Genomic DNA, 27,456 nt, shown 5'->3' with positions numbered 1-27,456 from the left:
CCCAATTTTTACTAACACTGGGGCTCCACAAGGGAGCGTAATTTCCCCTGTGCTCTTTACACTCTACACAAATGAGTGTAGAAGCAATACAAACTGATCATGTCACGATTAAATTCGCAGACGATACAGCCATAGTGGGGTTAATTAAAGACAATAATGAGACCCAATACAGGGCCTGGGTGGATCAGTTTGTAGAGTGGTGTGAGTCCAGCTGTCTTTTTCTAAATACAAGAAAGACAAAAGAACTCATTGTGGATTTTAGAACGGGGAGCACACACCATCAGAACATGGTCATATATGGGGAAGACATTGAGGTGGTGAAAAACTATAAATATCTGGGAACTGTAATAGATGACAAATTAACTTGGAGCTGTAACACCGATACTATTTACAAAAAGGGAATGCAGAGACTGTACTTCATGCGAAAGCTAAGACAATTTAAAGTGGATAGGGACATGATGCGGGTTTTTTATCATTCTTTTGTTGAAAGCATTTTATGTTTCTGTTCTGTGGCCTGGTACTTCTCCTGTCTGTTGTTAATAAAAAATACGCTGCATAAGATAATCAACATGGCCAGCAAGATTGCTTGCCAGCCACTAAATAGCATGGCCATGACTGTTGAAGCAAGGGTGGTAAAGAAGGCAAATACCATATGTGAGGATCTCTCCCACCCCTTACAGCAAGCATATGAGTTGTTGCCCTCAGGTAGGAGGTTTAGGATGCCCTCATTTAAGACAAACAGAGCCCGCCAATCATTTATTCCTACTAGTATATCCATCCTAAATAAGACAACTGTAAGTTAGACTGAATAGCACACTGCACTTTGGTACTGAATACTGCACTTTACTGTGTTTATGTTGGGTTTTTTGTCAACCTGTCTTTTTGTCCCTATAGAGGGAGGGGAGGCGGGGGGGGGAGGGGGGGGGGGGGCGATCGTGTTTGTCTATTGTGTTCTTGTTTATTGTAATGTCTTTGTAATTGTATCAGATGCACTGAAAATGGCACAGAACAAATTTCCGAAAGGACAAATAAATAATCTATCTATCTATCTATCTATCATCTATCTATCTAGCTAACTGGCTACAATGGGAACCAATGAGACTGAGCCTTCTCCCCTGTGTTCTAATTTCTTTGGAAGAATGTCTAGAAAAGTAGGCAAAACAAAACAGGCATAGCCTACAGAAGGACGTCAACTTCTGAATGGACATTTTCGGCACACAGTTCTACAGTCCTCCTTGCGGAACTCTCGAGCAGCATGTGGCTCACCATTGCAGCTCGCAAGGTTATTGTACGGTCGGCATGAAAAGGTAGTCTACTGTTATGCTGGCCGTCTATCAGCTGTAAATAACGGCACGCGGACTTACTAAAGCCCTGATCAAAAGGCGGAGCGCGAGATATTACATCCCTCACGCAACGTTTTGGTTTCTACATGGCGCTGCACGTGCATAGTAGGCTGTATCAACATGGGCTATGATTTCGCGACATCGGCAACCTCGTCAGCATTTAAGATGGTGTTAGTCATGTCAACGTTATTGTTTTGAAAGATGTAATTGCCGTCAATGCCAACAGACAGTCAATTAGTTTCTAGTCGCTGAAACACCTTAAATAATAGCGACAGATAAGAGAGAAGGTGGGAGTCTTTGACAGTGAGAGAAGGCGGGACATATCTCACAGACGCACGCCTGCCTGTTGCTTGTTTTTTTTTTTTTTGTTCTTGTAGGCCCATGTAGACCATCCTAATTTGAGTTTCTAATATATCAGTTTCAGTAGCTTACAATCTTAAATAGCCCTAGTGTAATATTGTATGCAATCATTTGTTTCATTAGTAGGCCTACATTGGATAGGCATATCCTACTATATAATTTACATTTCCATTGTGGAATATTATATTAGGCCTACATAGGTTATCTACACAGTATACAGTATATGCAAATTATTATTAATTATTTTATTTTATTAATTTACAAAATATTTTTATTTAATTTATTATTTATTTAATTTATTATTATTATTTTTTTTTTGAATTTCACGCGCTATGCGATTAATCGCATTAACGCATTAATGACTTTCTGTGATTAATCGTGATTAAAGATTTTCATGTTTACCCATCCCTAATACAAACACATTATAGTTTGTTTGTTTTTTTAAACACATTTTATTGCACACACAACTTCAAGACTGGACAGCACTTTTCTAAATGCAGACTTTCCCAGAGTAAAATCCAGAAGTGGTCGAGGTGTTTTCTGATACTCGCAATGTTCAAGTTCAAGAATTATTTGTCATACTGAGCTATTCAAGTATAGCTAGAAATTAGATGTTTTTTGGCACCTCTCCATTGATGTCAATGTCAAGTACAGGAAGGAAAGGTCCCCACCATGTGGAAAACATCATGCCTGATACCCGTCCCAAAGAAAGCACACCCCAAGGAACTCAACGATTACAGACCGGTTGCCCTCACCTCACATCTAATGAAAACATTCGAACGGGTGCTGCTGCGCTACCACCTCAAGCCCCAGGTACGACACGCACTGGATCCTCTGCAGTTTGCCTACCAAGAGAACGTGGGAGTGGAGGATGCTATCCTGTATCTCCTCCACAGGATACATTCTCACTTGGACAAGGGTGGCTGTGCTGTGAGAATCATGTTTTTTGATTTCTCCAGTGCTTTCAACACTATTCAACCACTGCTGCTGAGAGATAAACTGGTGCAGATGGGAGTGGAGCCTGGCCTGGTGACCTGGATCACTGACTACCTCACGGAACGACCCCAGTTTGTAAGGATGGGTGACATCACATCTGAGACAGTGGTGAGCAGCACAGGAGCGCCACAAGGAACGGTGCTTTCCCCCGTACTGTTCACTCTGTATACGACAGACTTCAGCTACAACTCTGCGACATGCCACATGCAGAAGTTCTCAGACGACACTGCAATTGTGGGGTGTATCAGAGATGGTCAGGAGGAGGAGTACAGGGGACTGGTTGACGACTTTGTGTGGATGGTGTCAAAACAATCAGCTGCACCTGAAACACCACCAAAACCAAGGAAATGGTAGTATGATTTCAGGCGCTCCATCCCACCCTTGGTGCCTGTCTCTATTGGGGGAGAGAGAAAGTGGAGACTGTCAGCACTTACAAGTACCTAGGAGTGCACCTCGACAATAAACTGGACTGGTCCACAAACTCAGATGCACTCTACAGGAAAGGCCAAAGCAGGCTCTATTTCCTCAGAAGGCTGAGGTCCTTCAATGTCTGCAGCCGACTTCTGCTTATGTTCTACCAGTCTGTCATGGCCAGCGTGCTCTTCTTTGCTGCGACGTGCTGGGGAGGAAGCATCAGGAAGAGAGATGCTGGACGCCTTGACAGACTGGTGAGGAAGGCGGGATCAGTGGTGGGCATGGAACTGGAGACACTCACCTCAATAACCGAGAGCAGAACACTGAGCAGACTAGACTCTATTATGGACAATCAGCATCACCCCCTTAACACCACCTTCACTAACCAAACTGAGTCTGTTCAGCCACAGACTCCGTGCTTTCACCTGCAGGGACTGACAGACTAAGGAGGTCCTTTGTCCCATGGGCCATTCAACTGACAGAAGGACACTAAGAAGAACATCATCATAGGGGACTGGACTGCCTGAGATGCCAGAGCTGGCCCAGCCCGGGAAACCTCTTGGTGTGTGTGTGTGTGTGTGTGTGTGTGTGTGTGTGTGTGTGTGTGTGCGTGTGCTGTCCAATAACTGCACTAAGGAACTTTTGACCCTTGACCACTGGACATACTTGTTTTTCCTGCTGACCACAAGCAAAGACTGTGATCTGTCGGAGCTGGCCCAGTTACTGGGGAACCTCTTTGTGTGTGTGTGTGTGTGTGTGTGTGTGTGTGTGTGTGTGTGTGTGTGTGTGAGTGTGTGTGTGTGTGTGTGTGTGTGTGTGTTTGTGTTCTGTGTGTGTGTTGTGTGTGTGGTGTGTGTGTTGTGTGTGTGTGTGTGTGCTTGCCTAAAACACTTACCTGTACTTTACTGTGACATTGTAAAAATGTTCAACCCTATCATATACTCTGTACACTGCCTATTTCTACATACTATACTATATCATAGATGTATCCATCAACACTTGTTGTCTACCTTAACTGACAGAGTATGTTTTTTTTTTTTTTCTGCTTTGGTCTATCCCAACTCACAGAATGTCTTTTTGCACAATTACCTTTTCTACATTTATCTCTATTATTTTATTTTATTTTCCCCACCCTGATGACTATTCCTGTGTTTATTTTTGTCTTGAAATGTCCATGTGGGCTTTTGTGTATTTGTGTATTTATGCAAGCTAGCCTACTGGATACCTGAATTTCCCCCTGGGGATCAATAAAGTTACTCTACTCTACTCTACTCTACTACTACAGTATTTTAATTAAAAATAAATAAACAATGCAATAACCATTCCCTTGTGTTATAGTTGGGTTGAGAGGTCTGTAATTTCATTTTTCAATTTTTGTATTTGACAAATTAAGCTCATCATCATTATGAAAAATATAAAAGTGCTACTCACAGCGGTGGCGACCATGATGGGACAGCGCCCAGAGCGGAACTGGTGCAGCGCCTCCTCGCGGTCCCTCTGGGAACGGTCGCCATGGATACTGGTGCAGGCATAGCCCTCACGGTACAGAAAGTCCTCCAGGGCATCGGCTCCCTTCTTGGTCTCCACAAACACCAGCGTCAGCGAGTCTTTACCTGCCGGGAGAGAGGAACAGCTTTAGTTGCCACTCCTCAAAGCCAAAAATCTAAAATATATTTACATAACACATCATACTAAAAAAAATCACTAAATGTGCATAAAAATACAAAAATTATAAGGCACACAGAGATAGAAATAAAAACGATGCATTCTTGCAATGGTCTTAACACACTGAATGCCATGCGGTGTTTGGAATGTCTGCGTTTGAGTGCCAGTATAGACAATTAAAAAAAAAAAATAGTCACAGGATATTTTGAGTTAGACCTACAGACATACAACAGGGCTGAACATTGTATGTTTCTAGGCATTTCCTCTCCAAAGTTAGCTTAAGCTAAGCGAGGGTTAGATGAAGATATAAAAAATAGCCGTTTCTTCCTAAAAACGAAGCATCTTTTGCTACTTAGCGCCGTTTTACTCTCCGAGTTCAGAATGAGGAACTAAATGCGTTTTTACAACCCAAGAAATCCAGTTGCTTCCAAGTAAACTATTTAATAGGGGAAAACACCCGGATTAGTCCTATTTGTGTAGTCATATCTTCATATCTGAATATGTGATGGTCTCCCCTGACATGGACCATTTGTCTTTCTGAGTAGAACCTTGACTCACTCAACTATGCCGATTCTGAAAGTACATTTGCTGCTGTGATATTTGTCTTTTTAATCTCTTCCATTTTTACTTATTAAACTTCGAAATTTCATGGCAGTTAAGTTTCCCAGTCCTTCCCCATGTCCCATGACTAGCAAATCATTGGCGAGTCTGCTATATTTTGACAAAACCACGAAACATGGTGTGACGTGATCAGGAGGTGCATAGTTTGACAGTTTGCTGTAATAAATACGCTGCGTTTTAATAAAATGCTAAGATGAAATATCCAAATCGTGATGATGTAGAAGTTTTTTTCGATCATGCGTGACTGTGTCTGTTCAACACAGTTACCAAACTCACACAGAAGGTGAATTAGTGTCTAGTTTTGAAATTTAGAGGAAAAAAAGGTTTTATTACAGGTTGGCACTCAATATATGGTAACGAAAAAAAAACATACTTTTATGTGCTTGGCATTCAATGTGTTAAATTCCATAGAAGGTGGGGAAAAGTTGAAAAAAATATACATTAATTAAAGTAAATTAAAATAAATCAATGTAATTTAATGCAAAACATTAAATTAAAATATGATAATTGAGGCATCAGCAGCTTTGCATCCATCAGACAACCATTAAGTGAAATTGTGGTCCGAGTGAGGGCCTGAATGGTGTGCTTGAGTTGGGCAGCCTGCTCCGACCTTAAGGGGAGAGAGCAGATGGGACAGACTGCACCTCTCTTTGCTTTTGGCTTATTTTGGGTTCAATGTTTGTCACAGACAGCTGTTTTTGGGGCCTTGTTTGGATTTTCTTTAATGGCAATCATGGCAGAAGCGTGAGATGAGGTGAGGTGGAAAGGGGGAGAGAGGAAGAGAGGGGGGCATGGCAGGATGCAAAGAACATTAACCATTTAGAATTAGGGGTTTGTTGCTTCAGTGTTCAGTTAGCATCAAGACAGAGCAACAGAGGAGAGGGAGAGGGGGATGATGGTGCACATTCACATGGCAACACCAACCCAATGAAAACGAGTCACATTTCCTGCTCAGGTTGCCATGGTTAAGATGCTGCGAGGAGAGGGAGCTCAGCCTAGCGTGTCACACCACCGCAAGTTGTTTTAGGTGTTTCCTGCTTGGTAGCCATGACAACAGGCCTCCGAGGGCCTCCCCCCCCCACCCCTGTTTTGTTTTGACACCCCACCCCCCGGCCTCTGAAGATTTGTCTGCCTCATCACTCTCTCTGTTTCTTCTGTTGTCAGTCAGGTTCAATTTAGCGTGACACTCAAATGTGCTCTTAACGCTGAACACAAAGAGAGCCTGCTAGCGATCTGTGGGTCTAGCAGCTGGCTGTGGTGACTAGTGGCCTAATGCAAGCTGACAAGAGGAAGTTAAAAGGCAAGGAGAGAGTCAGTGAGCGAGGCGGGCTGTGGAAAGCTACATGGTCTCCAACGGCAACATCCACACAGGTCCTGCCGTGATGAGTCATCGCTACAGGCTCTTAACGCACGCACGCACGCACGCACACACGCACGCACAAGTAAAATAAAAATAACAGCAAGCAAAAAAACAAACTGATGTTAACAAAAAAATAAAATAAAAAAAACACAGTGGACATAAATCGCCAAGCTTCAACATACAACAGTACAGTGAAATACAGTATAGTACCAGTCAGGCTTGAATGGGGGGAAAAGAGGCCTGCATGCTTCATGGCAGAAGGGGGGAGGGAAAACGGCAAGAGTGAAGGACACCTCTCAAGCGAAGGAGATAAATGAGAATTCTCAAAAGCAGATGAGCCAAAAAGGGTGGGGGCGGATGAAAAAAAGAAAACTGGGAGACTCTAAAAATGGAAGGAGGGAGGCGGGGGGGTAAGGAAGTGGGGTGGAATGTGATGCTCTGGATAACCATCTTAAAGGGGGAAGTAACGCGCCCACTTACCGGGTCTCTCTGGGGCTTCGCCTGCATTTTCCTGAACCTCACTGGGAATGACTTAAAATAAGAACCAAACTTCCCAGTAAACTTTAATGCACTTCACAGCACACTTGTGCTTTGTTTTAAAAAAAAATATATTGTACAATCACACATATAGAGTTAGACAAACACACACATATTACACTCACTAACAATAGCATGCAGAGACAAGAGAGCAAGCTGAAAAATATTGAATATCCTTTAAAAAGCCTCAGATAACTGTGGCCACTGCTGCCAACAGTGAAACCTGTGGGGGGGAATCACAGGTATGTACTAGTATTAAGCTAGCCAAGAGCATTTACACTTCAAGTGTTGGGAGGTGGAGCGGATTATCTGCTCAGCACTAGACACACTGTTCAGACAGGGAGAGGGGAAACTAGGGTACTGGGTCGAGGCCTTACGAGGACGGGATTTACATGGGGAAACTGACTGGGGAGGGGGAAGAAAAAAAAAAAACATACCAAAAATAATACATGTATTTGAACTCTGCAACAAACATTGAACCATTTGCGAGTTATCTAATAATAATAATAATAATAATAAAACCTGAAAATCCAGAAAGGGAGAGAGTAAGAGATTAAAAAGTGCCTCTGTGAGGGGGCTGGGTTTCTGGGTCATTGGCAGACAGAGTGCTATCTGGCTGGGGATTCTAAGCGAGGGATGGGAGGGGGGAGTTGAACAGGAGCCAGGTGTCCCACCTACATACCACTGACCAAAACAGTTTAAATGAAGGCAACTGGACTTCTTTTGGTAGCTACCAGCTGCAGCTACAAAAAAACAGGGGGTATTTCAAGAACCTGGCTCAGCAGCAAACCAGGCTAAGTAGGCTTAAAGTAGTGGTAAATCACCTAATAGAAGAGCCTGGAGCTCATTTTCTTGACGGACACCTGCAGCCTTTCTATTAGAAGGTTTCCACTTCCCTGTAGGTTAACTTAGTCAGATGTATCACTTAACCTGTGTTCTTGGAATAACCCCCAGGTCCAGTTGCCTACAACTTAACTCTTTTGACCGAGATAACCCTGAATGAAAGAGAATCTCGACAGGACACGTACCGGTTGCATTGAGCAGGTCGAGCAGGAAGGAGCGCTTGTCACTCTCCTCCACCCACACAACCTTCTGGGTGATGTTCTCGGAGGTGGAGCCCACGCGGCCCACCGCCAGGAAGATGTATTCCTCCAGGAAGTCACGCGCCAGGATCTGGAACACGCCACAAGGCAAGTGGACACACATTTGAAATAAAAATAATAACTACATTTTATTCTTGCAAACAAACTCTGTCAAGCCTGAAATCAGGCACTGAGCCTGAATGCAGTCATCAGCCCTGCATATGTAAGTCAATGTGATGTTTTAGATTATAGTGGCAGTATACATTTACATGAAGTAATGCTTGTATACTGCTAACTTTATTCTACTTGTGAAGTCACAGAAAGGCTGTTAGGTATACAAGTCCCTCACATACCCATCTTGTATACACACACAAACTTAAATGCATATTTTCAGGCATTTTTCAGGCAGGTATGTGCCGTGCCTGTATCCCTCCATGTAGGTGAGCTGGAGAGTACCTACCTGGATCTCCTTGGGGAAGGTGGCGCTGAACATCATGGTGTGGCGCACCCCTTTGGGGGGCATGGTGTCCTGCTCCACAATGCGGCGGATCTGCGGCTCGAAGCCCATGTCCAGCATGCGATCGGCCTCATCCAGCACCAGGTAGCTAAACGGATAGGAGGTGGTAATGTGGAGTTTAGAAGTGGACCTATACAGCTATTAAACGAAACATCACATCACGTTCCATGGCCTGGAAAGCAGCATGGGGTGGGGGGGGAGCACCGCCTCATACATTTAGTAACATTTAAATCTAGATGAAAAGGTGACAAAAAACAAGGCAGCGCATTTATTTTCATTGCATGTTGAGGGTAAAAGTATCGGTTCTCGGTATCGGCAAGTACAGAAGTTAATGTGAAATTAATGTTTTTCCAAAAGAAGTGGTATCGTGCATATATTACATAAGAAATTCTACAAACAACTGCATCCCTCACAGTTCTCCCTTGGAGGATTTTCATAAAATCGTCACATTTCAACTTGGTAGGAGCCAGATGTGAATTGCACTGCAATGAATTGCACTGCATTGCTGTAGTATTACACTGCTCATCATAACCGAACGCCAAAGCAATCTTCAAAAATAACAAGGAGTGAAAATCAGTTCTTGGCTCTTTAGTGGACACCATTGTGAGCATGCATTGAAAGTGTTCTAAATTGTTTTACTCTAACCCCATTACCCGTTTGTATCCTTGCAGAACACATATTTCCTCTCTTTAACCTCTAGTTTTATTTTCCTTTTCCAAAGGAAACATGCTCATGTCAAAACTGGGTCATGGTGAGAAGAGTTTTTTTTTTTTTTTAAATGAACTTGCTTCAGAATGGCCCTAAAGTGTTGTGTGCGTGCGTGCGTGCGTGCGTGCGTGCGTGCGTGCGTGCGTGCGTGCGTGCGTGCGTCAAGGGTGAAAATCCACTAAACAGATGAAAGGGAAAAGCCTAAAAAGGGAGCATTTCGTAACAGGCAATCTGCCACTTCAGTCCCATTGCCATTGGAGGCTTGCTAGGCATGCTCAAAGAGCTGGCACAGATATCACAGATGTCTCCCTCTGGTGCATGGTTTTAGTTTACAGCCAGCGCTACGTCTAACTTCAGGACAAATGCATGCTTTTTTGTTGATTCAGTTGTACGTGCATGCAAAACATGGTGCATGTAAAACCCATGTACAGTATTTCAGTGGGGGAAAAAAAATCTCTTCTCAAGAACAGTTGAGGCAAAGAATGCAAAGAATGGTAGACCAGGGACAATGTGTGTGCATGTGTATACATGTGCAGGGCCGCTGACAGCTTTGGAGGGACCCAGGACAAAGTCATCTGAAAAGCACCCTGCTTTTGTGCGCACTCACTTGCAGTAGTCGAGTCCGATCTTGCCCCTTTCCATCATGTCCACCAGGCGTCCGGGCGTGGCCACCAGCAGGTGGCAGCCTCTCTCCAGGTCGCGGATCTGCTGCCCGATGTCGGCCCCTCCGTAAACCACGCACGGGCGCACGCGGGAGCGGTAGGCAAACTGCCAGGGGACACAAAGGCACCATTCAAACGCGGTCACTTAAGGCCAAGAACAAAGGACCAGCTCTACTGCCGCTGGGGTGGGCAGCTACAGGCTGAGGGCAGAAGAGGAGGGAGGGGAGGACGAGTGCGCTATGGGGTTGGGTGGGGAACACCAGTCAGGGAAGAGGAGGTGGCAGGAGAGCAGCATTAGCAAGAGTGGAGAGTGGCAAGGGGAGAGGAGGTATGATGGGGTATAGGAGAGGGGAGGAGAGGAGGAGGGGAGGAGAGGAGAGGAGGGTCGAGGGGAGGGGGTTAGGTGGAGGGTTGGGGTTGGTCAGGCAAGTCAAGGCAGGAGGGCAGCAGTGTAAATAGTGGGAGCTAGCTGGTCAAGAGGAAGTTAAGAGGTCAAGGGAGAGGAGGAGCGCGTTATGGGGTTGGGCGGGGAATGCCAGTCATGGCCGGGTGGTGGAGAGTAACCCCATTTAGATGCCGCCAGCTGCAGAAATCTGCACACCGCATATGCACACTACAATCACAAGACATTCTGGTTAGACATTCATAACCAGAATGACTTGCAGTGTCCAATGCGCTCTGTGCAGATTACCATAGCGTGCGCCATCATGAACCAGTCCAGTGGTTGACAGGGGTGGGAGGCTGGAGGGCATGCATGGCATAGCTGCTTACCTTACGGGCTTCATCGTAGATCTGCAGGGCCAGCTCCCGAGTGGGGGCCAGCACCAGAGAGATGGGGTACTGCTTACGGCGGCCGTACTTGCCGTTATCCTAAAACGGAGGAAAAACGCAAAGATTAGTGAAACTGCATCAAGCATCACTTCAGGGTCTTCATACGACTTTTCCGGACAGCACTGCCATCATGTACATGCTAAAGCATTGTTTTTTCAACTGTGCTACAGAAAGAAATACCTTCTCCTATGGAATTGCGACGGAATACCAATAACAATTTCCCAATAACAAAATATAGCCAATTTAAGAGGGCAGAGACTAGGAAAATGAATGGAGTTCAATGGGAAGTCAAGGCCAATAAGACCAGACTTGTTCCCACTTTGTTGCGATGAGGACACCTTGGTTACTTTATTGAAAATCTTTGAGCATGGTGCTTGAGGGTTTTTTTTTTGGCTCAGACGGAACAACCACAGCTGGAACAACAGGTGGAACAACCACAGCTGGAACAACCACAGCTAATGCTGACAAATTAATTAGTAATTGGTAGTGGTGTGGATCGTCAATGATCTCACGATTCAATCCAATTACGATCCGGAGGGTAACGATTCGATTCGATCCGACCCGATCCGATTCAACGATGCATTGCGATGCGCAGGGACGGAGCACAAGTTTGTGACGGGGTTATGTCGAGGTCCTCTACCCATACGCTATGCTTGATGTTACAAACGTGACTCTAGCCTAATTGTCTGTTATTGTTCACAACATTCGCACCCCACCAGGGCTGAGCTCAAACATTAATATTATTGTAATGTGCAATTAAAGAAAAAGAAAGAGGCGACTGTGTGGGCGCAACCGCAGCCAACAGTAATTTGTTTGTCAACCACCATATCCAAATCGACCTCAATGCCCTCCTCCCATAGATTACTAACACATTCTATACCTCCTCCATATCCAAGATAACTGTCACGACCAAGACGCGCGGCCCCATCCTTGTCCGAAACAGATTAATTTTTAAACTGCCAGCCTTCTCGTCGATAGGCTAGATGGTTCCGCTTTGCCAAGGGTGAAACTTGGGGAGACATGTGGAAACGGCCGGGGATCACTGCGTGCATTTTGGCTATTCAATTAATGTGGTGAAGGATGGTCAAACTTTAGATGCTGCATGCCACGAAAGGGGCAATTTTTCGGGAGCAGCTAGGTAAAATGTTTAGGGGTCGGGAGGGAGGAACTGAACAGTTGTCAAATAACTTGGGCCCTACTTGACTATGTCCTGAAATCGGCAACCTACTGTAGGCGATATAGCCTACACACTGGCCCAGAATATGTAACCTAGCCTATCTGCTGAATAGCCACTGCGCAGGGCTAACCACCACATAAGTGCATTTCACGAGCTTGTTAGTTCAATGCGATTTGCCAAAGTTGGTTGCTGCACCAATGCGTTAAAAAGGATCCATGGGGGAACAATGCATAATACAAAAAAACCCCACAAAGCCTACCTTGGCGCTTAACCCATTATTGTCTTTCCTTAAAGAAGAAATGAAACGAATATTCATCTATTATTCACATTAAATATTGTGCCTATTTCTAAAATATCAATCCAACTTTAAATATTTTTTCCGGGCATAACTTGTTGAAACGGCAACCTAAAACCGTGCCTTTGGTGCGACAATATTTACAGGGGCGTGACGTCATAAGGTTGACACCCTCTTTTTGCGAGTATGGCTGGCTGCGGAAATATCATACATTTGAAGGACCCATATCTCATAAAGGATCCACCATTAAGATACAAACATCGACATGTCGAAAGAACACACCTCTAACATTATGTGAAATAAACTCACGTTGAATATAAGCCTCACAAATAAGCCAAGTAGACTTTTCTGTGATGATGCACCACCATATGCCATATGGGTTGGAAAGATATACCATATTCGGCACAGGATCGACGGGTACAAAACAGCACCGCGCTCCTACTAGGCTACACGCTGATTATTATTAAGATATTATCTTAATATCATATGACACAATAGTGTAGGCTGTATGTGCTGTGGTAAACTGGAAAATATGGGAGCATGTTAGGGTGCCAGGCCAGCTGCCGGTTTCTCAGATCATGGATGTGACATTCCGCGCTGTCTTTGACAGGTTGAAACCGAAGTGGCACTTTGAAAGCCAGCTTTAAAATCTTATTAAAAATGGCTGGCGCTATCTCAATTATTACGCCGACAACTTACCAATCAACCAGCGGGGCTAACTTATTTTTTTGTTTATGGCAACGTGACAAGGGGGGGAGCGATGCTTTGGCTGCTGCGCTCTGTCTTTGATGTTGAAACCTAGCGAAATTGCAACACTATCAGCTACTTTAAAAACGTATGATGAGGTAGGACAATAGCATGGTTTTAATGTAATCTTAATAAACAATGGCGTTATACCCATCATTATGCGACAATTTGGAAGTCGGTAGGTATATTTTTGACACCGATGTTCGTGCTCAGGGGCTGTTGTTGCATAGCCTAACACAATAACTGCACGACCGCCGGCCATGGATAGAGTCATAACTACACAACACAGATGTTCGTGCTCGGATGCTGGGGCGATTTCGTTGCATATAAAGCAATAACTCCACGACCGACGGCCATGGAGTCGTAACGAAACACAGCCTCGACCCGCAGCGCATTGACCGAGGACCCTTAGTACAGTGTTAGAGTGCTACAATGGCAGAGAGGAATAGCATCTTTAGCATGCTGCTATCCTGCTAAGTGGCTGTCGGCCAGACTCACTCGTCGTCGCACTCGAGCTGATATCCGTCGGCACACCTGCTATCCATAGACATTGCTTGTGGTAGTCTAGGAGTCTATTTCCAACCATGTCCACGCAGTCTCCAAATTTTTTAAGGTAAACAACAGCCGGGGTGGAAAACGCCCGGAGCACAACATTGATCTAGGTCACTTCAAAAGTCAATGCCTCCTACACGATCAGCATTGTTTTGCCTTCTCCTTGTCAGCAACAGTTCCAGTAATTTTGACTTAAAGAAAATTGTGCAGAGAGATGCCTTCAGTGAAGCTTGTACTTGTTGCAACCTATACCATTTGGACCGCCACAAACACAATATTTTCCACTGTGCTTTGATTTACTAGCCATAGACGCCGCCATTGACTACTATAACTTTGTGGGTTCGGAGTTGGACTGAGTCAACCTTATGACGTCACGCATAAGACAATAAATTCGCACTACTGGACAAAGTATTGCTCATTTTGAGCACGTTTTAACATGACTTCCCGCATAAATTATTACACACACAATATCTTGTTTTAATCACAAAGCTTGGCACTTTTGTAATATGCAGCACAAACTGTAAAATTCCAACAATTAATATTCGTTTCATTTCTTCTTTAAGTTGTCTTATTTCAACGAAGCTTGTTTGATATAATCAACGTAGATCCATGCAAACAAATATTTGACTGCCGCATGCCTTCACGTCGCGACCATTATAGACACCTAGACACCAGACCTGACTTCAGCCATTCGTTATTCTCGCCCCCCTCCTACCGGCAAAGCTGCGGTAGAGGTTACATTTCGAGGGCTTAGAGCCAGAGGGGCGTAAGTGGCATTTTAGCTCTAGTTCTTATGCAAACACGAGCGCGGGGAGCCTTAACTGAACCGTGTGATGAACAGCATCACCTGTTTTAAGGGTGGTTTATGCCTCGAGATCAGCGTCACTGCATCATGATGCAGTGAGCCGCGCAGTTAACGTAGTGAAGCCCCCCCCATCACGCAGGTACTCTGGGGCACCTCCCCAAAATTGTGTCTCGACGCAGGGAGCGACGGCGTGAAAGGGCGAAAATAGGTCTCTGATTGGTCCTCTCGACCAGCCTGCTCTGTCCTCGAGTCGAGAACAAGCGCTACTTCCTTGTTCTAACCTTCGTCGGTCTACGGACTGTGAGCTCTTCATTAAAAAAGTTGCCCGTGCTTTGTTGTTTGATTTATTTACACGAACCGAAGACAACACATGCGCTTGCAAGTTACGACGCTGAAGTTATTTGGACAGTTGAACAGTGGTTCCGAGGTCGAGGAAACATTCCGCTTCGTCCTCGACAAATGAGCCACTTCTTTGTTCCAAACTACTACTGTGGCTGCCTGCCAGTGCGATCAAACATGCACGTGATATAAAGATTTAATGTTTCATTTTCATTCTCGTCGAGTCTGTGATGCTAAAAAAACAACCGACACGTCTAGTTTACTCTTTGTATTGAAGGCAGTTTCAGCGTGGAATGACATCGCGCAGACCGTGCTTCAAAACAGGGCATAAACAAGAATTAACTGCATCATGGCTGCGTCAAGCTCACTCTGTGGCACAAGTAGGAAGCATAACTGAGCCTTTAGGCTATCATTTATTAATCCCGAGGGAAATCAATGACAATATAGGCCTATAGATATTTTGTAAACGCATGGGTCTACTTTGTGTTATTATTCAGTGTCTCTTCTGGAGGTCGGTATCTTAATTTGCAAATATTTGGTGCCAGTTTCTCGACCTAAGATGGATGCTATAAGAAAAGTAACCAGATGGCAGTAAAACGCCTGCGAATTATTCCATGTGTGATCGACTCGAAAAATGAAACCAAGCCGTGTTATCCCATTCGTCCACAACGGGGAAAATTAAACATGTCACCCATCATTGAAAAGCATGGGCACCAAGGGCGAAACTTTGATTTTGACATTGGTGGGAACACAAAAGTGCTCCAAGACAAAGATTCCAGACGCTTTTTTGCATTATCAATCATAGGTTCATGTCATGCAGATGTAGGACACAGTCTATGAATATGGTCATTGATCCACGTCGATTTATAAGCACGAGCGGTGCTGTCCCCTATTTGTTTCAAACGTGTATGACGCGCAATGCCGATTTAATGTCACGCTTTCAAAGACGATGATTATTGAGAACGGAGAACGAGACACGGAATAGGTTAGAGGTAGGCCTAGGTGAAATTAATGTGGAGAGCACGGTCTATGAATATGGTCATTGATCCACGTTGATTTATAAGCACGAGCGGTGCTGTCCCCATAGCCTATTTGTTTCAAAAATGTATGACGCGCAATGCCGATTTAATGTCACGCTTTCAAAGACGTTGATTATTGGGAGAACGGAGAACGAGACACGGAATTGTTAGAGGTTGATGAAATTCATGTGGAGAGAGAGAAAGAGAGAGAGAGAGAGTGGGCAGCACCAACCCTTTGGATGTAGTGATGCACGCGCAACCGAAATTGAAAGAAAAGACAGGGAGGGAGGAGAGGCAAAATGGGGGGCGCGGGTATGATTATTTTATATGTATTAATACACCGAATCGATCCGGCTTGTGGCCGAATCGATGCTGAATCGTCAATGCCCTGGATCGCGATCCTTTGCCGCATCGATTACTTTCGACGGCCCTAGTAATTGGTAATTAATGTACTGCAATGAATATGCTTCTGAGATGATCCACTGAAAAGAGAAAATAAATGATTTACCCCTACAATAGTGGCATTAGCTGCGGTTGCACCACCCTGACGCGTGCAACTACCAACACATCATTGACCCGTGAGCAGCAGCCTTCCTCACCTGTCCGCTGTTCTTGGCGGCCTGCAGAGCCTCTCCGGGGCCCTCGGTGTAGATCTGGCTGAGGATGGGCAGCAGGAAGGCAGCCGTCTTCCCAGAGCCTGCAGGCAACACAACACAGGAAACCAATCAGAGAGAAAGAGGAGGGACAACATACGCCACGGCAGGTGCTGCAAGCCCAGGAGCCAGCGGGCTCTTGTTACACAGCAGATGCTACTGGAGCTTTTACACAATAAAAGGCAGCCGCAGATCTCTTCTAAATATGGACATTTAACTACAGCATTCTAGAAGTGGCAAATTAAAACAAACAAAACAACAATCCATCATGACATGATGCATTGTTCTGTATGTACATTAGAGAGACTGAAAATGATGGAGAGGGAAAGCAAGAAAGAAAGGGTGCATGGCATACTAGAGAAAGAAAGCATGGTTGTTCAGCGTGTGTGTGCGCGCGTGTGTGTGTGTGTGTGTGTGTGTGTGTGTGTGTGTGTGTGTGTGTGTGTGTGTGTGTGTGTGTGTGTGTGTGTGTGTGTGCGTGTGTGTGTGTGTGGACATGGCGTGTGTTTGCAGGCCTGGTTGGCTACCTGTCTGTGCGCAGGCCATCAGATCTCTCTTGACCTTGATGATGGGGATGGCGTACTTCTGCACGGGGGTGGGCCGGGTGTAGCGGCTCAGCGTGATGTTGCCCATGATGATCTCCCCCATGTCCACGTCATGGAACTGAGGAAAACACACACACACACACACACACACAACTTTCACAACTGGGTTGGTTTTAGGAGCGTTTCCTGGACTCAAAAAGTAATTTATTTGGGGTGGTCTTCAGATGGGAAAACTTAGAAAGATACAACAAAAAATCCAAGGCACTCTCACTTAAAAAAATGAAAAAGCCTTTATCGCATTGGTTTGATTATATTAACCTTTTAAAAGACTCAACAAAGTGTGGCACTCCAGCCTTCATCAGGGAGTCAAAAACACTCAGCTTTATCAACTTTAATGGCTTATATTTGTTTGTATACATACATACTACATCACATTACAAAAACTATGTGTCTGCATTCAAGATGAATATAACTACAATATAATATGATCAGTGTATTCCTCTGAAGTGATCGGTCCTGTGGACCCTGAGAAGCCAGAAACGGTGTGATGGAGAGTGTGGGGGGGGTGCTTCAGCACTTACACTGTCGATGTTAGGAGGGCAATTGTTGCCAGTGGCTTCCACGGGGATGTCGTCATACTTCTCAAAGTTAATTCCTGTGTTGCTGGCAGAGAACAGCTCACTGAGGGCCAGAATGAACAGGATGAGGGATGAGAGACAGAGAGAGAGAGAGAGAGAGAGAGAGAGAGAGAGAGAGAGAGAGAGAGAGAGAGAGAGAGAGAGAGAGAGAAAGGGGGAGAGATAGAGATGGGAAGGGAAAGGAGCAAAAAGAAAAAAAATGGAATGTGTGAGTCAGCTCTATGACGTGTCCAAAAACAGATACCGAAATAACACTGAGAATCCAAAAACGGTACACTGAGGGCAATGGCTACATCCACACAGCAGCTCCAGGCAAACTCCCTGGATGTTCACTTCCTTGGGGGGGGGGGGTGAAGAAGAGCAACTCACTGTTCCAGGCGCTCGTTGGGGGAGGTGGGCTTGGACCAGTCCTCCTCATCCCTAGACTCCTCCACCCAGCGGCTATTCCCTCCAGCAGTGAAGCCCCCGCGGTCATACCTAAAGTCAACAATACACACACACAAACACACACGTTAGCCATCAAGGAATCGCACAAAAAAAGACACAAATACCTACGTGATTTTTTTTTTAATGAACCATCAACTTGTCGTGTAGTGACTACAGATGACAATTAGCCTTCATGGCTATAATCTTGCACGTTTGGCATTTCTGACGTTATAAATATGGTATCCCTGTGTTAACTAAATAAACTTTATAACATGCGCATAATATGCCCAGTCAGGCCATACACAGCTTGCATTACTGTAGCGTACAACTGCATACATGTAAGCACTCACATTACTATGCAAGTATGTGCACGGATGCGTTTTCACATAATTTGCCAATGCGAGACTTTGGCAATGGCATGCCGTCTTAGCTCTTGCAATGTCATACCTTCCCCTGGCCCCAGCGCCTCTGTCGTTGAAGAAGGCAGACTTGCCGCGCTGAGCGCCTCCAAAACTGCTGTAGGCGTCTCTTTGGACTCCAGCGTTCCAGCCGCCATCTTTCTGTTCATATCCGTAGGGGACTGCACGGGAAGGTCAAACCGAGTCATTCAATTTTCCCTCTATAAACTATGCAATCAAAACTATGAACTATTCTACCGTTGCTGATGTTGACTAGCATCAACTCATATCAAGAAAGCCATAAAAACCTTAAAAGAATCTGCTCAAACTCTTAAGACTAAATGCTGGTAACAGGTAAATGCTGTTACCAAGTAAGAATGTATTAATAAGAACTTAGTAGCTGAGTAGCATCACTGTACTGTAGTTAACGTAAGTCATTTGATGACTAGTACAATGTTCCAGTGGCGGAACAGTGTGCATTACAAGGCTACAAACAAATGTAAATAATAAATAAAAGAATAATTATGAAAAAAAAAAACCAATAAATTACATTAATATTTCTAAAATGCTTCACAACAAAGGCAGGGTCATCTGTGCCTGTTGAGGGTGAAGATTGTGCACACTCCAGGAAAGGGTGCAGGACAAAGGCGGACTAAGTTTGGAGTGAGGAGTCCGCACACTTAAAATCCTTTTCCCTTAGATTTTTACAAAAATTCCATGGCATCAGATTCTGACGAAGACAATGGTCGAAACATAATCCTGCCATTAGAGACCGACCGATCGATCGGCCAACCGATTTTATAGGCCGATTTCTGCTATTTTTTAATCAACCAGGATCGGCCCATTTTCTTATTTCGCCGCACCAATTTTAAGTCAGGCACGATCTGTGGGCAGCTACTTTGAATGCTAAATGCTGGTGACTTATATATAGAACATGTTATTTTTAATGAATAAAATAAATATGTTATGGATAATAAAATCTCAATAAAATGTATATTTTTTTCATTAACATAGCATTCTTAGCATGCCAATTAAGGATAATACGATAGCATATCGGCCCTAAAAATCGGCAGGTCACATCGGCCATTGGCTGACTGACCGCAAAATATCGGCATCGGCTTTAGAAAACCCATATCGGTCGGTCTCTACCTGCGTTGTGCATGGGCTGCTGGAAGGTGCCTCCGCGGTTGCCCCTGAAGCTGCCGCGCCCACCCCGGTCCTGGCGAGGGGGCCCGCGCCCAAAGCCACGGTCGCCATTCATGCGGTTGTCATGGTAGCCATTTACAAAGCCGTTGGTGCGTCCACCATCCCATCCTGGGGAGTCTGTAGTAGAAAGACGTAGCGACGAGAGGTCAGATCTGGGGTGCGCTACCTACACACCCCTCAATTCAATTTCTACTCTTATTAAGGGCAAGGTCAACAACACTACCAAGCCATTGAACAAGTAGCATTTACACCAAATTAAACTGTGGTTAATTAAAAGGGTTTGTTTTTACTTTTGGTAATTTTGTGCTCATCAAAGGTCTTTTCATATCACACAAGAATAGGCGCGTGTACGGAGGAGCAGTTTGGGTTTTTTGGTCAGCAGCAGCCACTGCAGCTGTGTTAGGCATAAAGCAGGCCAAGTGAGAGACAGACAGCTGCCCCCACACAGTGAAGAGAAAGATTGCAACGGGGAAAAAAAAAAAAAAAAAAAAAACCAAACAAACATAAGCCAAAAAACACTTTTACACAGTACAACCAGGGATTTTCACCGCAAATTTAGACTTCTCCAGAACACCAGACACACAAAGCAAAACAAACAAACAAATAAACACACGCACCACAACACACAATTAGCCAAAAGTGCCTAAGCAATTTCACACTGAGGTCATTCACTGGAACATCTTGCCCCAGCTCAGTGGCCAGTCATTCGGCTCGCGAAAGGCGATTACACAGCATGGGACAGGGGGCCGGCGACACGAAACTAAACTTCACTAAACTCACACCTGCAACAGTCACATGCACGCCAAGCCACTGAACTTGGGGGAACCCCCCCATGAAACCAGGTTGGGGGAAAAGCACTTTTGACTTGATCAATAGAAACGGGTCACAAAAAAGTGGAGAATCGTCAAGGGGAGCTGGTGAGAGGACAGAAGTCGTGCAACTATGTGACACCAGGACATTTACCACAACGGTCAGCCCATCTGAACACACTTGATCTGTCGTCACTCCTGTCCGTCTTCACACTGGTATCAGTATAGGCCAGAGAGACTGGAGGCGACAATAACAAATATACACAGACACCCAGGTGACAAGTCCAACCCACTGCCCGGCCTAAAACATAGGAAAACAAAACTCCAAAATGCCAACACCGCAATGCATGTATCTAGGCTATCACCACAACCAGACAACATAGTCCAACGCAGACCAACACACAGCCACAGGGCCAGGCCTCAATCTCAATCTCAATCTGTCCACCCGACGAGAGCAGCAGCAGCACAACAAAAGATAAGCGAGAGGTCTCTGTATCACCAGCACACATGCCCCTTCAGCTGCAACTGTTTCGCATTCCTCATTCTGCAATGTACCAGGCTGCATTGCCATCTCACATGGCCGTCTCCTCTTTCAAATGCAGAAACTCTCATTTTATGTAACGGATAGCACAGTGGCACAGACTGGGCCACAGAAAGTGAAAGAGCTGACTAACCATGCAAGATGCTTTTAATGCATTCTGCAGACACTCTCGTTTCCAACATCAGCTAAGCAAGTGAGCAACCGCGCAAGGGGGGACAACACAAAGGTGTATGTAAATCAATACATAAATTCCAAAATGATGTTGTGCTTCCAGACATGAGGGAGAAGAAAGACACTGGCCCTGGGTCAATGTCATCACGAGAACACATAGACCACACTGAGCCATTCAAGCCAGCAGACCCTTACATGATATGGCTCAATTTACTACCTACAACTGACCTTGAATAGAAGCACTGGACCTATTGCCCAATACCTAACCACCCCTTGTGCATATTGTTGTCCACCAAGACACATGCCATTGACATAAAAAAACACAACCAAGACCAAGAGAAGTTTTTTCTATGAAGACTGACTCCCTCATGTTTCAGCTGACCATGCTTGGCATGTGTGTGTGGTTGGTGGCAGTACAATTTTTTCTCCCCTTTTCTCTTTTATTCCCTCTTTGTGGGTGGAGCAAACTCTGGGCGAGTGTCCAGATTGATTTCTAGACCTTCTCTGATCGACTAATGTGATTCAAAACAGGTCCAACGGGTACAAAAGGTGCAGCCAAGGCACTCTGTCTGCCAACACTGGCCGGGTAGAAAAAAAAAAGGCAAGAGGTAAACCTGACAGGGATGAAAGAATGCAGATAATGGCCATCCTGGCAGGGTTAGTGACTGTCCTCCTCCTCCTCCTCCTCCTCCTCCTCCTCTTCTCCCCTTGCTTTAAAAGCAAAGAAGTGATCCTCTAACCACCCTCTCTCTTGGCAAGGGGCCAGTCTCCAAACATGCATCACAAAACAAACTAGGATTAGCTCGTCAGAGCGGACAGTGGGATTAGAGGGCATATTAGCATCCGGTAAAACTGGGCTAACTCTTAAGACAAATATTTTCATGTCTGCCATAACACTACAGAACAACACAAGAGGGGTGGGTGGGGGGGATATTGTGGCTGGACTAGGGCCGTTAAGTGCTGTGTTGTGCATCAAGGGTGAGTAGAAGCAATTGGAGCCAATCCCATGCACACAATCCAGATAATATACCACATCGCTCTGTCCAGCCAGCACTGTAGTTCTGATAATAGGCAATCTCCTGGGATTGGAATCTTGGGTAACCTAAGCAAAAGTACAGGGCAACTTGTAATAAATATTAAAGAAATATATAATTTTTTTTAAAGGCTAGTCATGTCTTAAACGTTATCTAGACCAAATGAGCGTCATCTGGCTTATACCTAATCGATAATGTCGTACACCAGTTTAACTATTTGTCAAGGGAGGTTTGATTTCACCGTCTACACAGAGGGTGCGATTAGGAGACGGCATTGGGAGAATGCTTTTGAAAATGGAAGTGTGTTTAGGGCAGAGAAATCGCACACCGAAAGAAAGACATGAACATAAATGTATGCCTGTCATTTTGTCCTGGTCTGTGTAACACCGTATTTCTTCAATTACAGTTGGAAGCGGAAATAGAAAAGTTAAAAATGCAAGCCCCCTGCTGTTGCCTTGCAACTAGATTTTCAACCCACCAGGAAAGAAATTAGTTTGGAGTCCTTGCTGATTTTTTAGAGAGTATTTCACATATGAACAGTGCTTGATGAAAAAAGGTGAATTAACTGTACGATGTAGCGTGTTTTGTACTAAAACTGGCAGGCTCTGCGTACTAAGCCCTGATGGCATGTAATTGAACTGTCATGCATTTAGAAACGCAGCGCACCCTCAGCAGAAAGCCAACAGAACAGAACTTACAGCTCCTTACGGGTGGCATTGAATAACCGCTCTGTCTACCAGAGGGAAAAGCAATTCCTGCTGTGAAAAAATGAAGATACAGTCAAACGTCTGGAAGGAACCTCATAGTGAGACCAAAAAAAAAAAATCACTTTCACCGTTTGAATGTTACACACAAAAAAGGGGGGTGCCAGAGCTTTTAAAAACCCTTTCTGTGCCAAAATGGCTTTTGGACAAGTGGAGAGGTGTGTTTGCTGCTGCTAGAGTAATGCAAAGATGCAAATGGGGCATGTAGAGGAAGGAAAACATTCTTTGGTTGTTTTCGTTGGACTTCAAATGTGGTGGAGGTTCTTGGTGTTCTGAGCAAACAGCATTTTGATTCCCAAACCTACTTTGAGTTGAGATGTTACCGGAGTTCAACTCAAGAGATTCGGCAAGGGGCACTCTCAGGGGGAGCCGCTGAGACCGAGGTCATGCATAATGCATCATAACAAATCGCAGGAGGAAGATGACCAAGTTTTGGCATCCTATTAAGCAATGATGTGCGTGGTCAGACAAAATAGGAGCGTATGTTTTTGTTTTTCTCATGTTTCCTTTCTAAAATGCATATTTTTATTTTCTTTAAGATAAAATAGGGTGTGATGTTAACTGGTTGCAGATGCTTTTTTTTTTTTTTTTTGAAGCAGACAGTACCGGTACTACAAGTCTGCCGCCTTGGCCTCACCTAAACAGAGGCAATCCCCCTGCACCATATGGGAGCATGGAGTATGTCAATATTACCCAAGAGCCAGAGCTGGCAAAACTGACAGCGCTAGGCTTTGAAGCTGCAATCCAATTCCATTGCAAACTGCGAAATAGTGTCATGGTAAGACGAATCAGAATGAAGCAGACCTGAATCCCCATGCACTCAATGCCTTCAACATTCCATTACTGTGCATCAGTGGACGCTGGTATTTTAATATTTTTGGGAACCAATGACAGATTGACACTAACTACATTTAGGTTATTTGAAACTGAATTGTGTTTTGAGTTGATTTTATGCCTCAACATCCAGTCACTGGGAGGTACATTGAGACGTGTGAGAACTTGTATACTAATACATTTCACATACTTACTATTTAATAACCAAGAATGGCAAGAAAGCTCCTGGCACCTGGTTCATTACTAATCAAGAAAGGCATGCTATTCAATACCAGTTACAGGAATTAAAAAGTTCACATTAGAGGGAGTAGCAGGCATACATACCATTTTTAGAAGCCTCTTTGTTTCTCAAGTGAGGCGGAATGTAACGCCCTGGAAAGAGCCAGAGGGAAATAACATTACAACAGGGGAAACATGTGGCTGGATAAATCTAATTCAAGTGTGGCCGTTATCACAATGATAGGATAGTAAAGCAGAACATTAGAAATATCCAGCAAGAGGTCAATGTACTTACTGCCAGTGCCACCTCCCTGTATGTCCGCAGAGTTCAAGTCTAGGACAGCAAGCTGAAAAAACAAATTTGCCTTTTTAAATCATTAGTGTGTGCGTGCCTTCTCATTCACACCAGCAATCCTGTAACAGCAAACCACATAACATCGTTGCATTCAACGTCTGATTTTTCTTGGATGCCTTCCGAAGTACTCAAAGCCATAACAGGCTCGTGAGAATCATGTGCTGCCAATAACATGACGGTCGTCCGAGATGTCAATTTTTGCATGTTGTCGGTCCCTGCACTGCACCCACCCACCTGACACGACAAGGCAACCCTTCAGCAAAGTTGCGTTTTAAGTTCGCCGATTCTCTCCTTTTCCAACTGTACATAATGTTTTTGCAGCCACCGCTGACAAAGCAAACGTTCAAGAATATGCTATGCTTAGAGTAATGCTTATGACTTTTGGCGTGTAGTGAAGTTGTGCGGCGATGTTTTTGGCCAGCCCCTGAGAATCAATCTATAGCTACCGTTGCCGTTATGTAAACAATCCATCAACTGGTCGATTCGTGTCATACTGGCCGTTCCCATCCAAAATCTTTTTTACGCATCTGCGCACCACGCACCTCAACTTTACATAGTCGCCTTCTGTTAGGCAGCTAACCTAACCATTACTACCCACAAAATGTCCGACAAGATCCGTATTTCTTGCCATCTCCAGTATTGTATCTTGGAGATCCGCAATTAAAAGAAACTCTGTGCGAACATTGTTTTGACATTTGATTCAAGGCACGGCACAATGCCGAGCGCTGGCGATACAAGACAACGCACTAGCACAGGCCAATCTACGGGTGCATTTTACAGACTCCCCTCTCCCTGGAGGTCTTTACGGGGGTTATAGTCTGTAGCAAAACATAGCCGATGAGCTAACGATTGCCGTGTTGTTTACATAAAATGACACTGTTGTTTTCATAGAAGCCAAGTAAACGCAGCGATGGCACGCTATCGATTGCATAAGGACGTTAAATTGCAGAAAAAAGGAGCACGAAGTGATGCATAAAAATAGCTCATTGAGCAGTTTGGAGGTGTCATACGATGAAATAGTTACATGCGTAGTTAACCAGCCATCTTGCATTGGGTAACATTACCGGCAACTTAGCTTCCTAATGCTATGTACAGACGCACAAGTTTATAATCATTGTTGGGAACATGCAGAACTTCCACAAACATACTTTGCAAACATGTCACTCAGCATTTTAAATCTGCGAAACAATTTCATGCAGTTATAACAACTGGCAAGCCAAGCGAGTTGTCGTCTGGGATAACAAATACAGGCCGCAGAAAAAAGGACGCACAGTCCTGTGAAATACGAAGCTCCGCCATCAGTCAGGCTAACCAGGTCGCTAGCAACCACCATTTTATCGATACCAGCTAACTTGACCGTCAGTGGCCAGGGTTTGGAGCTATGCTAACTGCTAGCGTTGCAAGTCCGCAACAAAACCTTGTCAGTAAAAACAATGAATCAGTCAGTAGATTTGCCAAGTTAGAAATCAGTTGTAATAATAAGAGACTCACCTGCTGCTCTAGACCGTGTGTATTGTCGACGACCACATGACTCATAACTAAAGAGTGAATGGTGAGGATTACTTCTACTGAGAAAAGGTTTTTCTTTGTTAGCAAGCTAACAGGCTAGCATAGGGTTTCTACCAACGACGTCACTCGTCCTTGTTCCAATTTATCTGTTGTAACGTTTACTGCAGGCCTTATGCATATATTTCTGTTGATTAGTAGGTGTATTTTCTTGAGCCTTAGATGGGCTGTCCAAAGTGTCCGAAATTTACTTCACTCCGTCTGACACCTTTCCCAGTTTTGTCGGCGGTGGAATAAAGCAGAGTGCAGGTACCGCGAGATGTCATTGGCTCTAGAACTAGACAGACTAGACTACACCGGCGGTGGACAGACAGAAATCATAGGTGGAAAATATCGCGATGTTTATTGCTTGTCCAGAAAAGTCGGAGCGCCGACCAGTGGTTATTAGAGCATCCTGTGCAACCATTAATCCTGCTGCGAGGATATTGGATAATAGTTCTACACTGGATGAAGATAGTAGCAGTTCTATAGGCAATGCTATTCTAGCTCAGAATAATTTTGGCTCCAGGCAGTGTCCAGTGGTATTAACACTGTGTGGACTGCAGCAGGCACACAAACTCATCTAGGCTACTTGTCTTTTAAAAAAATATTTTGTAGGCCTATTAATTTTTGGCGATAGGTCTATCACCAATTTTTCCAATCTTTTCTATCCCTTTTTGAGGGAATATCAGATAGGCTAATAACAAGCTACTGTGCAAAGTGGGTGTTTCATGATGATTAATATTATGCGTAGCCTACCTAACAAAGCTTTTAATATTTTTGTTTAATATTTTATGTCAAGATAGCCCAACACCACAATAGGGTTTCATCAATAAAAGCTTATTTTTGGAATAGGCCTCTTCTGAGTTCCACAAAATATAGATAAGAATAGAAATTGACCACTGACAAACTAAAAACACAATTAGATGTTTTTCAACAAAGATGTGATGGCTTGGCCCTTTGGTAACTACTTTGGTTTATCTTGCTGGTGCACCTACTATTCTACTATCTCCCTGAGGTCAACAGGTCAAAAGGTCAAATGGTTCAAAGCCAGGCTAGAACATTAGGTCAGTGTTCAAAATGCATAAAACATTTGCATCCCATTACTAAACAAGGTGCTCTGTTGTGTGAACACCCTGTTGTTGTGCTCACAAGTCAAGAGCCAATGGCACCATAATTAACACGATTCTGGTATTCTGGAAACAAATACACTATGAAGAAAGTATCCAATAAGTCAAATTTGGATTTTTTTTATTGTTACATTGAGTTTAAACTTTAAAAAAAAAAA

General features: G+C 44.3%; 1 protein-coding gene across 13 annotated transcripts in view; it reads right to left on the bottom strand.

Moving 5' to 3' along the window:
• ddx3xa (DEAD-box helicase 3 X-linked a) overlaps positions 1-26,485 on the bottom strand; it is a 37,319-nt gene extending 10,834 nt beyond the window's left edge. The window contains exons 1-17 of one of the 13 annotated variants that reach the window (XM_063213662.1): positions 26,115-26,485; positions 24,564-24,633; positions 24,374-24,421; positions 23,150-23,209; positions 22,448-22,519; positions 19,840-20,013; positions 18,740-18,872; positions 18,236-18,343; positions 17,810-17,909; positions 17,211-17,346; positions 16,630-16,727; positions 11,037-11,135; positions 10,211-10,371; positions 8,839-8,983; positions 8,325-8,469; positions 7,240-7,290; positions 4,545-4,726 (exon numbers count right to left, since the gene is read on the bottom strand). In XM_063213662.1, the coding sequence (XP_063069732.1) occupies positions 4,545-4,726; positions 7,240-7,290; positions 8,325-8,469; positions 8,839-8,983; positions 10,211-10,371; positions 11,037-11,135; positions 16,630-16,727; positions 17,211-17,346; positions 17,810-17,909; positions 18,236-18,343; positions 18,740-18,872; positions 19,840-20,013; positions 22,448-22,519; positions 23,150-23,209; positions 24,374-24,421; positions 24,564-24,633; positions 26,115-26,159 (1,827 nt within the window). In that variant the 5' untranslated portion in view covers positions 26,160-26,485. The remainder of the gene's footprint in view (positions 1-4,544; positions 4,727-7,239; positions 7,291-8,324; positions 8,470-8,838; positions 8,984-10,210; positions 10,372-11,036; positions 11,136-16,629; positions 16,728-17,210; positions 17,347-17,809; positions 17,910-18,235; positions 18,344-18,739; positions 18,873-19,839; positions 20,014-22,447; positions 22,520-23,149; positions 23,210-24,373; positions 24,422-24,563; positions 24,634-26,114) is intronic. The other 12 variants (XM_063213663.1, XM_063213664.1, XM_063213671.1 and 9 more) reach the window with 12 other exon arrangements.
• Positions 26,486-27,456: the final 971 nt, after the last annotated feature.

Source organism: Engraulis encrasicolus, chromosome 13, assembly GCF_034702125.1.
Source record: "Engraulis encrasicolus isolate BLACKSEA-1 chromosome 13, IST_EnEncr_1.0, whole genome shotgun sequence".
NCBI lineage: Eukaryota > Metazoa > Chordata > Actinopteri > Clupeiformes > Engraulidae > Engraulis > Engraulis encrasicolus.
This window is presented reverse-complemented; position numbering and strand designations above follow the sequence as displayed.